At 55.2% G+C, this 12,528-nt stretch overlaps 1 protein-coding gene across 1 annotated transcript in view; it reads right to left on the bottom strand.

Moving 5' to 3' along the window:
* LOC137320112 (mucin-2-like) overlaps nucleotides 1-9,455 on the bottom strand; it is a gene marked incomplete at both ends in the record, with an annotated part of 11,642 nt that extends 2,187 nt beyond the window's left edge. The window contains 4 exons of the mRNA XM_067981876.1: nucleotides 1-2,963; nucleotides 3,472-3,610; nucleotides 7,761-8,042; nucleotides 8,895-9,455. The exon at nucleotides 1-2,963 is cut by the window's left edge and continues 2,187 nt beyond it. Of these exons, the coding sequence (XP_067837977.1) occupies nucleotides 1-2,963; nucleotides 3,472-3,610; nucleotides 7,761-8,042; nucleotides 8,895-9,455 (3,945 nt within the window). The remainder of the gene's footprint in view (nucleotides 2,964-3,471; nucleotides 3,611-7,760; nucleotides 8,043-8,894) is intronic.
* Between the last annotated feature and the right edge of the window lie 3,073 nt (nucleotides 9,456-12,528).

Raw genomic sequence — 12,528 nt, 5'->3', positions numbered from 1 at the left:
CGACCGATGAGTGTCTGGAGATGGGGAGAGCGCAGACGGCGTCGGCCGATGAGTGTCTGGAGATGGGGAGATTGCAGACGGTGTCGGTCGATGAGTGTCTGGAGATGGGGAGAGCGCAGACGGCGTCGGCCGATGAGTGTCTGGAGATGGGGAGATCGCAGACGGTGTCGGTCGATGAGTGTCTGGAGATGGGGAGATCGCAGACGGTGTCGGTCGATGAGTGTCTGGAGATGGGGAGATTCCAGACGGTGTTGGTCGATGATTGTCTGGAGATGGAGAGATTGCAGACGGTGTCGGTCGATGAGTGTCTGGAGATGGGGAGATTCCAGACGGTGTTGGTCGGTGAGTGTCTGGAGATGGGGAGATTGCAGACGGTGTCGGTCGATGAGTGTCTGGAGATGGGGAGATTGCAGACGGTGTCGGTCGATGAGTGTCTGGAGATGGGGAGATTCCAGACGGTGTTGGTCGATGATTGTCTGGAGATGGGGAGATCGCAGACGGTGTCGGTCGATGAGTGTCTGGAGATGGGGAGATTGCAGACGGTGTCGGTCGATGAGTGTCTGGAGATGGGGAGATTGCAGACGGTGTCGGTCGATGAGTGTCTGGAGATGGGGAGATTGCAGACGGTGTCGGTCGATGAGTGTCTGGAGATGGGGAGATTCCAGACGGTGTTGGTCGATGAGTGTCTGGAGATGGGGAGATTCCAGACGGTGTCGGTCGATGAGTGTCTGGAGATGGGGAGATTGCAGACGGTGTCGGTCGATGAGCGTCTGGAGATGGGGAGATTCCAGACGGTGTCGGTCGATGAGTGTCTGGAGATGGGGAGATTCCAGACGGTGTCGGTCGATGGGTGTCTGGAGATGGGGAGATCGCAGACGTTGTTGGCCGATGAGTGTCTGGAGATGGGGAGATTCCAGACGGTGTCGGTCGATGGGTGTCTGGAGATGGGGAGATTGCAGACGGTGTCGGTCGATGAGTGTCTGGAGATGGGGAGATCGCAGACGGTGTCGGTCGGTGAGTGTCTGGAGATGGGGAGATTGTAGACGGTGTCGGTCGATGAGTGTCTGGAGATGGGGAGATTGCAGACAGTGTCGGTCGATGAGTGTCTGGAGATGGGGAGATTCCAGACGGTGTTGGCCGATGAGTGTCTGGAGATGGGGAGATTGCAGACGGTGTCGGTCGATGAGTGTCTGGAGATGGGGAGATCGCAGACGGTGTCGGTCGGTGAGTGTCTGGAGATGGGGAGATTGTAGACGGTGTCGGTCGGTGAGTGTCTGGAGATGGGGAGATTGTAGACGGTGTCGGTCGATGAGTGTCTGGAGATGGGGAGATTGCAGACAGTGTCGGTCGATGAGTGTCTGGAGATGGGGAGATTCCAGACGGTGTCGGTTGATGGGTGTCTGGAGATGGGGAGATCGCAGACGTTGTTGGCCGATGAGTGTCTGGAGATGGGGAGATTCCAGACGGTGTCGGTCGATGGGTGTCTGGAGATGGGGAGATTGCAGACGGTGTCGGTCGATGAGTGTCTGGAGATGGGGAGATCGCAGACGGTGTCGGTCGGTGAGTGTCTGGAGATGGGGAGATTGTAGACGGTGTCGGTCGATGAGTGTCTGGAGATGGGGAGATTGCAGACAGTGTCGGTCGATGAGTGTCTGGAGATGGGGAGATTCCAGACGGTGTTGGCCGATGAGTGTCTGGAGATGGGGAGATTGCAGACGGTGTCGGTCGATGAGTGTCTGGAGATGGGGAGATCGCAGACGGTGTCGGTCGGTGAGTGTCTGGAGATGGGGAGATTGTAGACGGTGTCGGTCGGTGAGTGTCTGGAGATGGGGAGATTGTAGACGGTGTCGGTCGATGAGTGTCTGGAGATGGGGAGATTGCAGACAGTGTCGGTCGATGAGTGTCTGGAGATGGGGAGATTCCAGACGGTGTCGGTCGATGAGTGTCTGGAGATGGGGAGATCGCAGACGGTGTCGGTCGGTGAGTGTCTGGAGATGGGGAGATTGTAGACGGTGTCGGTCGATGAGTGTCTGGAGATGGGGAGATTGCAGACGGTGTCGGTTGATGAGTGTCTGGAGATGGGGAGATTGCAGACAGTGTCGGTCGATGAGTGTCTGGAGATGGGGAGATTGCAGACGGTGTCGGTCGGTGAGTGTCTGGAGATGGGGAGATTGCAGACGGTGTCGGTCGGTGAGTGTCTGGAGACAGGGAGATTGCAGACGGTGTTGGCCGATGAGTGTCTGGAGATGGGGAGATTCCAGACGGTGTCGGTCGATGAGTGTCTGGAGATGGGGAGATTGCAGACGGTGTCGGTCGGTGAGTGTCTGGAGATGGGGAGATCGCAGACGTTGTTGGCCGATGAGTGTCTGGAGATGGGGAGATCGCAGACGGTGTTGGCCGATGAGTGTCTGGAGATGGGGAGATTCCAGACGGTGTTGGCCGACGGACCTCTGGAGTCGTTGACCTTGAAGATGGCGGTGAGGTCTGTTGGGAGTCGGACGGTGACTTGCGAGAGGCTGGATCTACCCTCAGAAGCTCCTGGGCCTCCCTCGACGGAGAAGCCGAGGAGATCCTCGTCGACGGTCTCCGGGCAACCCCGGACAGAGGGGCCGAAGGGCGTTGAGCGGGAGCTCCTCCCTCGCCCCCCGAGGAGCGAGGAGTGGAGGAGGGCCTGGACGTCCGAGGTTCTGGCGCCTGTCCAGCCCAGGGAGAGCTGAACCGTGGGCCGGATGGGGCCGGGTGGACAACCGAGAGAGACGAGAAGGGGGGCGAACGGGAAGCAGCGGGAAGGGTCGGTGGCGGAGAGGCCGGAACCTTGCGGGACTCTTCGGCCAGGAGTTGCCAAGCTGAGGTGGGACCGGGAGCGTCCAGAGGGCCTGAGATGGTCTCTCTCGTTGGCGGAAGACGTCGGCTGTCTCCAGAGTCGAAGGTTGAACCCGACATTGTTGTCCCGTCCTGGCGATCTGCAATCAGAGAGAGTCGAGAGAGAGAGATATTTATTTCGGAGGCAGTGGCCTCTTCTCCGACCCCCCGTGAGCTGGACCTACATCGCCTCCCGGGGGGGTCCGATTGTAAAAATTCTCCCGTCCTCCTGTTCAAATCCCCTCCTTTAGCCCCCCTCGTCCATCTCTGTAACCTCCTCCGGCCCCCTACAACCCTCCTAGATCTCCGCGCTCCTCCCATTCTGGCCTCTGGTCCATTTCCCGATCCCCACCGCCGTGCCTCCAGCCGCCCAGGCCCCGAGCTCTGGAATTCCCTCCCGAAACCTCTCCGCCCCTCTCCCCTCCTCGAAGACGCTCCTTGAAACCTCCCCCTTTGACCGAGTTTCTGGTGGACCTGTTCTAATATCTCCAAAGTGGCTCGGTGTCCAATTTTGCTCCGATTGACCCTCGCGCAAAGCGTCTTGGGACGTTTTCAGTCCTCAAGAAGGGACCTGGTGTCCCGGTCGAAAATTAACACGGTGGCCCGTACCTGGGGGAGTCCTCCCTCGGACGGAGAAGGGTTTCCACTGCCCTGTCTCGTAGAGTGCGGAGACGGTGATCAGGTACGGGGTATCGGGGCTGAGACCCTCGAGCAGGACCCCCTCGTCCCTCCCGTCCACCACCAGCAGCTCAGGACCGCCCCTGGGCAGGGGCCCGTAAAGGATACGGTAGTGGCTGACGTATTCGGGGCTGGGAGACCAGTCGAGCCCCAAGCTGGAGGCCGATACCACCTTCACTGAGACCCCTGTAGGCCCTGTCAACGCTGGCAAGAGAAGGAAAAGCAGGTTAAATGAATCGACGGACAGTTCATGTGGGGAGCTCACTCCCGGGTATCTGTTATTCTCAAAATAAACCCCCCCGAACCCCTCGATTAGATTCCAGTCTGGAACTCACTCCCGGGTATCTGTTATTCTCAAAATAAACCCCCCGAACCCCTCGATTAGATTCCAGTCTGTAACTCACACCCGGGTATCTGTTATTCTATATATAAACCCCCCGCACCCCTCGATTAGATTCCAGTCTGTAACTCACTCCCGGGTATCTGTTATTCTATATATAAACCCCCCGAACCCCTCGATTAGATTCCAGTCTGTAACTCACACCCGGGTATCTGTTATTCTATATATAAACCCCCCGAACCCCTCGATTAGATTCCAGTCTGTAACTCACTCCCGAGTATCTGTTATTCTATATATAAACCCCCCGAACCCCTCGATTAGATTCCAGTCTGTAACTCACTCCCGGGTATCTGTTATTCTATATATAAACCCCCCCGAACCCCTCGATTAGATTCCAGTCTGTAACTCACTCCCGGATATCTGTTATTCTATATATAAACCCCCCCGAACCCCTCGATTAGATTCCAGTCTGTAACTCACTCCCGGGTATCTGTTATTCTATATATAAACCCCCCCGAACCCCTCGATTAGATTCCAGTCTGTAACTCACTCCCGGGTATCTGTTATTCTATATATAAACCCCCCGAACCCCTCGATTGGATTCCAGCCTGTAACTCACTCCCGGGTATCTGTTATTCTATATATAAACCCCCCGAACCCCTCGATTGGATTCCAGCCTGTAACTCACTCCCGGGTATCTGTTATTCTATATATAAACCCCCCGAACCCCTCGATTAGATTCCAGCCTGTAACTCACTCCCGGGTATCTGTTATTCTATATATAAACCTCCCGAACCCCTCGATTAGATTCCAGTCTGTAACTCACTCCCGGGTATCTGTTATTCTATATATAAACCCCCCGAACCCCTCGATTGGATTCCAGCCTGTAACTCACTCCCGGGTATCTGTTATTCTATATATAAACCCCCCGAACCCCTCGATTGGATTCCAGCCTGTAACTCACTCCCGGGTATCTGTTATTCTATATATAAAACCCCCGAACCCCTCGATTGGATTCCAGCCTGTAACTCACTCCCGGGTATCTGTTATTCTATATATAAACCCCCCCCGAACCCCTCGATTAGATTCCAGTCTGTAACTCACTCCCGGATATCTGTTATTCTATACATAAACCCCCCGAACCCCTCGATTAGATTCCAGTCTGTAACTCACTCCCGGGTATCTGTTATTCTATATATAAACCCCCCCGAACCCCTCGATTAGATTCCAGTCTGTAACTCACTCCCGGGTATCTGTTATTCTATATATAAACCCCCCGAACCCCTCGATTGGATTCCATCCTATAACTCACTCCCGGGGTATCTGTTATTCTATATATAAACCCCCCGAACCCCTCGATTAGATTCCAGTCTGTAACTCACTCCCGGGTATCTGTTATTCTATATATAAACCCCCCGAACCCCTCGATTAGATTCCAGCCTGTGACTCACTCCCGGGTATCTGTTATTCTATATATAAACCCCCGAACCCCTCGATTAGATTCCAGTCTGTAACTCACTCCCGGGTATCTGTTATTCTATATATAAACCCCCCGAACCCCTCGATTAGATTCCAGTCTGTAACTCACTCCCGGGTATCTGTTATTCTATATTTCAACCCCCCGAACCCCTCGATTAGATTGCAGCCTGTAACTCACTCCCAGGTATCTGTTATTCTATATATAAACCCCCCGAACCCCTCGATTAGATTCAAGTCTGTAACTCACTTCCGGGTATCTGTTATTCTGTATATAAACCCCCCGAACCCCTCGATTAGATTCCAGTCTGTAACTCACTCCCGGGTATCTGTTATTCTCAAAATAAACCCCCCCGAACCCCTCGATTAGATTCCAGTCTGTAACTCACTCCCGGGTATCTGTTATTCTATACATAAACCCCCCGAACCCCTCGATTAGATTCCAGTCTGTAACTCACTCCCGGGTATCTGTTATTCTATACATAAACCCCCCGGAACCCCTCGATTAGATTCCAGTCTGTAACTCACTCCCGGGTATCTGTTATTCTATATATAAACCCCCCGAACCCCTCGATTAGATTCCAGTCTGTAACTCACTCCCGGGTATCTGTTATTCTGTATATAAACCCCCCGAACCCCTCGATTAGATTCCAGTCTGTAACTCACTCCCGGGTATCTGTTATTCGATATATAAACCCCCCGAACCCCTCGATTAGATTCCAGTCTGTAACTCACTCCCGGGTATCTGTTATTCTATATATAAACCCCCCGAACCCCTTGATTAGATTCCAGTCTGTAACTCACTCCCGGGTATCTGTTATTCTATATATAAACCCCCCGAACCCCTCGATTAGATTCCAGTCTGTAACTCACTCCCGGGTATCTGTTATTCTATATATAAACCCCCCGAACCCCTCGATTAGATTCCAGTCTGTAACTCACTCCCCGGGGGATCTGTTATTCTATATATAAACCCCCCGAACCCCTCGATTAGATTCCAGTCTGTAACTCACTCCCGGGTATCTGTTATTCTGTATATAAACCCCCCGAACCCCTCGATTAGATTCCAGTCTGTAACTCACTCCCGGGTATCTGTTATTCTATATATAAACCCCTCCGAACCCCTCGATTAGATTCCAGTCTGTAACTCACTCCCGGGTATCTGTTATTCTATATATAAACCCCTCCGAACCCCTCGATTAGATTCCAGCCTGTAACTCACTCCCGGGTATCTGTTATTCTATATATAAACCCCCCGAACCCCTCGATTAGATTCCAGTCTGTAACTCACTCCCGGGTATCTGTTATTCTGTATATAAACCCCCCGAACCCCTCGATTAGATTCCAGTCTGTAACTCACTCCCGGGTATCTGTTATTCTATATATAAACCCCCCGAACCCCTCGATTAGATTCCAGTCTGTAACTCACTCCCGGGTATCTGTTATTCTATATATAAACCCCCGAACCCCTCGATTAGATTCCAGTCTGTAACTCACTCCCGGGTATCTGTTATTCTATATATAAACCCCCCGAACCCCTCGATTAGATTCCAGTCTGGAACTCACTCCCGGGTATCTGTTATTCTATATATAAACCCCCCGAACCCCTCGATTAGATTCCAGTCTGTAACTCACTCCCGGGTATCTGTTATTCTATATATAAATCCCCCGAACCCCTCGATTAGATTCCAGTCTGTAACTCACTCCCGGGTATCTGTTATTCTATATATAAACCCCCCCGAACCCCTCGATTAGATTCCAGTCTGTAACTCACTCCCGGGGTATCTGTTATTCTATATATAAACCCCCCGAACCCCTCGATTAGATTCCAGTCTGTAACTCACTCCCGGGTATCTGTTATTCTATATATAAACCCCCCCGAACCCCTCGATTAGATTCCAGTCTGCAACTCACTCCCGGGTATCTGTTATTCTATATATAAACCCCCCCCGAACCCCTCGATTAGATTCCAGTCTGTAACTCACTCCCGGATATCTGTTATTCTATACATAAACCCCCCGAACCCCTCGATTAGATTCCAGTCTGTAACTCACTCCCGGGTATCTGTTATTCTATATATAAACCCCCCGAACCCCTCGATTAGATTCCAGTCTGTAACTCACTCCCGGGTATCTGTTATTCTATATATAAACCCCCCGAACCCCTCGATTAGATTCCAGTCTGTAACTCACTCCCCGGGGTATCTGTTATTCTATATATAAACCCCCCGAACCCCTCGATTAGATTCCAGTCTGTAACTCACTCCCGGGTATCTGTTATTCTATATATGAACCCCCCCGAACCCCTCTGTCCCCCCTCTCCTCCCCCTCCCCCTCTCCCTCTCCCTCCCCCTCACCCTCTGTCTCCCCCTCCCCTCTCCCTCTCCCTCCGACCCTCCAATTACCTCTCAAGGTGGTGACCCTGGTCTGTAGCTCCCCTCGGTCGACCCCCCTCACTCGGAGGGAGACCTGGTAGTCGGTGTTGGGCCTCAGTGACCTCAAGACGTGTCCCCGGGCGTCCCAGGGCAGCTCGATCCTGAGCCGGGCCCCTCCCCGCTCCTGGGGGTCCCAGGGGCCGTATTCCAGCATGTAGCCCTCGCTCGCTGAGACCGCCAGCCTCCTCCAGGAGAGGCTCAGACTCTCGGCCCTCACCTGTTGAACGGTCAGCTCCGCAGGACTGATCAGATCTGGAGCAATGGGGGCGGGAGGGTGGGGGGAGACGGGAGGGGAGTGGGGAGGAGGTCGGAGTGGGGGGCAAAGAGCAGAGGTTAGAGTTCATCCAGGAGGGAGGGGTGGAGGGAGAGGCGCCTTGTTGGCGGGGGGGGGCGCACGAGAGGCAGGAGAGTGAGGGAGCGAGGGACGGGGGGGAGCGAGGGAGGAGGGAGGGAGGGAGCGAGGGAGAGGCGCCTTGTTGGGGGGGGGGGCGCACGAGGGGCAGGAGAGTGAGGGAGCGAGGGACAGGGGAGGGAGGGAGCGAGGGACGCAGAAGGGAGGGAGCGAGAGACGGGGGAGATAGGGTCGGAGGAGGGAGGTAGCGAGGGACTAGGGAGCGAGGGAGGGAGGAGGGATGGAGGAGCGAGGGACTGAGGAGGGAGGGGGCAAGGGACCGAGGAGTGAGGGAGGAGGGAGGGAGTGAATGAGGGACGCAGAAGGGAGGGAGCGAGAGACGGGGGAGATGGGGTCGGAGGAGGGAGGTAGCGAGGGACTGGGGAGCGAGGGACGGAGGAGGGATGGAGGCGTGGGATGGAGGAGCGAGGGAGGGAGGGACGGGGAGGGAGGGAAGAAAGCGAGGGATAGAGAAGGGAGGGAGCGAGGGACAGAGAGGCGAGGGACGGAGGGAGGGAGGGAGCGAGGGACGCAGGGTGGAGGGAGCGAGGGACGGAGGGACCGAGGGAAGGAGACACGAGGGATGGAGAAGGGAGGGAGCGAGGGACAGAGAGGCGAGGGACGGAGGGAGGGAGGGAGCGAGGGACGCAGCGTGGAGGGAGCGAGGGACGGAGGGACCGAGGGACGCAGGCGCGGGCAAAATTTCGACCCACCTCGGACGGCCCGACACAGCCTCGGGGCAAAGTCGAGCAGCTGATCCGTCTCGATGAAGAACAGAAAGTCGTCGAGGGGCCGGCTGGCCACGTGCTTGAGGCCCCCGACCCTCCGGCCCGTGGTCACAACGATGCAGAAGACCCCCGCCCTCCTCAGGACCTCGGCCGGGCCCTCCAGCCGGTCAGTGGAGCAGCCGTCGGTCACCCAGATCAGGACCCTGGGGACCAGGGGAGAGGCCGGCCCGGGGGGGCCCCACATCCCCGCCGCCATGGAGAGGCCCGGGCCCGAGTTCGTGTCGCCCCCCAGTTGGCGCAGGCCCCTCAGGGCCAGGCCCAGCCTCTCGCGGGAGGCCCCGGCCTCCAGGGGCAGCTCGACGGCCGGACGCCCCCCGAGCTGCAGCAGGCCCAGCCGGGCCCGCCCGGGCCCCAGCTCCAGGCACGAGGCCAGCCTCCCCAGCAGGCCCGCCGCCATGGCGAACTCGTAGGGGGAAACGCTGCCCGAGCCGTCCAGGACCAGCAGGAGGTCGGCCGGCAGCTCGGAGATCCCGCAGGCCGTCGCATCTGTGGAGAGAAAGAGAGAGAGGGAGAGGGAGGGAGAGGGTCAGTGGGCTGTCTTGTCCAATTTACCCCCAGGCTCCGCAGGCCGCTGGAGCCCCGTCCTGAGCCTCGAGCCCTTCCCCTGGGTGACCCGGTCTCGAGCTGCCCGATAATGACCGGAGACTGGATTACTTAAAGAGCCGGGATTCGAGCCAAGTTGGAATGAACTTCAGACGCCACTGAAGTGGGAGATTAAGTCAAGGCTGGGCTGGGAGCCAGACGAAGATTTATGAACTCAGAGAGGCTTTAAACTCCGCTGTTAACTCTGTCCGGTCCTCGGCTAAAGCCTCGTCTGGGACTGTACGGCCCCGTGTGTGTGTCTCAGTGTCAGCTCCTGTACATTGTACAGTACACAGTGGGTAAAAGGGAACGATTCACTCCTGTCTGGGACTGTACGGCCCCGTCTGTGTCTCAGTGTCAGCTCCTGTACATTGTACAGTACACAGTGGGTAAAAGGGAACGATTCACTCCTGTCTGGGACTGTACGGCCCCGTGTGTGTCTCAGTGTCAGCTCCTGTACATTGTACAGTACACAGTGGGTAAAAGGGAACGATTCACTCCTGTCTGGGACTGTACGGCCCCGTGTGTGTGTCTCAGTGTCAGCTCCTGTACATTGTACAGTACACAGTGGGTAAAAGGGAACGATTCACTCCTGTCTGGGACTGTACGGCCCGTGTGTGTCTCAGTGTCAGCTCCTGTACATTGTACAGTACACAGTGGGTAAAAGGGAACGATTCACTCCTGTCTGGGACTGTACGGCCCCGTGTGTGTCTCAGTGTCAGCTCCTGTACATTGTACAGTACACAGCGGGTAAAAGGGAACGATTCACTCCTGTCTGGGACTGTACGGCCCCGTGTGTGTCTCAGTGTCAGCTCCTGTACATTGTACAGTACACAGTGGGTAAAAGGGAACGATTCACTCCTGTCTGGGACTGTACGGCCCCGGGTGTGTCTCAGTGTCAGCTCCTGTACATTGTACAGTACACAGTGGGTAAAAGGGAACGATTCACTCCTGTCTGGGACTGTACGGCCCCGTGTGTGTCTCAGTGTCAGCTCCTGTACATTGTACAGTACACAGTGGGTAAAAGGGGAACGATTCACTCCTGTCTGGGACTGTACGGCCCCGTGTGTGTCTCAGTGTCAGCTCCTGTACATTGTACAGTACACAGCGGGTAAAAGGGAACGATTCACTCCTGTCTGGGACTGTACGGCCCCGTGTGTGTCTCAGTGTCAGCTCCTGTACATTGTACAGTACACAGTGGGTAAAGGGGAACGATTCACTCCTGTCTGGGACTGTACGGCCCCGTGTGTGTCTCAGTGTCAGCTCCTGTACATTGTACAGTACACAGTGGGTAAAGGGGAACGATTCACTCCTGTCTGGGACTGTACGGCCCCGTGTGTGTCTCAGTGTCAGCTCCTGTACATTGTACAGTACACAGTGGGTAAAAGGGAACGATTCACTCCTGTCTGGGACTGTACGGCCCCGTGTGTGTCTCAGTGTCAGCTCCTGTACATTGTACAGTACACAGTGGGTAAAAGGGAACGATTCACTCCTGTCTGGGAATGTACGGCCCCGTGTGTGTCTCAGTGTCAGCTCCTGTACATTGTACAGTACACAGTGGGTAAAAGGGGAACGATTCACTCCTGTCTGGGACTGTACGGCCCCGGGTGTGTCTCAGTGTCAGCTCCTGTACATTGTACAGTACACAGTGGGTAAAGGGGAACGATTCACTCCTGTCTGGGACTGTACGGCCCCGTGTGTGTCTCAGTGTCAGCTCCTGTACATTGTACAGTACACAGTGGGTAAAAGGGAACGATTCACTCCTGTCTGGGACTGTACGGCCCCGTGTGTGTCTCAGTGTCAGCTCCTGTACATTGTACAGTACACAGCGGGTAAAAGGGAACGATTCACTCCTGTCTGGGACTGTACGGCCCCGTGTGTGTCTCAGTGTCAGCTCCTGTACATTGTACAGTACACAGTGGGTAAAAGGGAACGATTCACTCCTGTCTGGGACTGTACGGCCCCGTGTGTGTCTCAGTGTCAGCTCCTGTACATTGTACAGTACACAGTGGGTAAAAGGGAACGATTCACTCCTGTCTGGGACTGTACGGCCCCCTGTGTGTCTCAGTGTCAGCTCCTGTACATTGTACAGTACACAGTGGGTAAAAGGGAACGATTCACTCCTGTCTGGGACTGTACGGCCCCGTGTGTGTCTCAGTGTCAGCTCCTGTACATTGTACAGTACACAGTGGGAAAAAGGGAACGATTCACTCCTGTCTGGGACTGTACGGCCCCATGTGTGTCTCAGTGTCAGCTCCTGTACATTGTACAGTACACAGTGGGTAAAAGGGAACGATTCACTCCTGTCTGGGACTGTATGGCCCCGTCTGTGTCTCAGTGTCAGCTCCTGTACATTGTACAGTACACAGTGGGTAAAAGGGAACGATTCACTCCTGTCTGGGACTGTACGGCCCCGTGTGTGTCTCAGTGTCAGCTCCTGTACATTGTACAGTACACAGTGGGTAAAAGGGAACGATTCACTCCTGTCTGGGACTGTCCGGCCCCGTGTGTGTCTCAGTGTCAGCTCCTGTACATTGTACAGTACACAGTGGGTAAAAGGGAACGATTCACTCCTGTCTGGGACTGTACGGCCCCGTGTGTGTCTCAGTGTCAGCTCCTGTACATTGTACAGTACACAGTGGGTAAAAGGGAACGATTCACTCCTGTCTGGGACTGTACGGCCCCGTGTGTGTCTCAGTGTCAGCTCCTGTACATTGTACAGTATACAGTGGGTAAAAGGGAACGATTCACTCCTGTCTGGGACTGTATGGCCCAGTGTGTGTCTCAGTGTCAGCTCCTGTACATTGTACAGTACACAGTGGGTAAAAGGGAACGATTCACTCCTGTCTGGGACTGTCCGGCCCCGTGTGTGTCTCAGTGTCAGCTCCTGTACATTGTACAGTACACAGTGGGTAAAAGGGAACGATTCACTCCTGTCTGGGACTGTACGGCCCCGTGTGTGTCTCAGTGTCAGCTC

The sequence above is a fragment of the Heptranchias perlo genome, unplaced genomic scaffold, assembly GCF_035084215.1.
Source record: "Heptranchias perlo isolate sHepPer1 unplaced genomic scaffold, sHepPer1.hap1 HAP1_SCAFFOLD_978, whole genome shotgun sequence".
NCBI lineage: Eukaryota > Metazoa > Chordata > Chondrichthyes > Hexanchiformes > Hexanchidae > Heptranchias > Heptranchias perlo.
The sequence above is the reverse complement of the archived record's forward strand: the minus strand, read 5'-3'. Positions and strand labels throughout refer to the sequence as shown.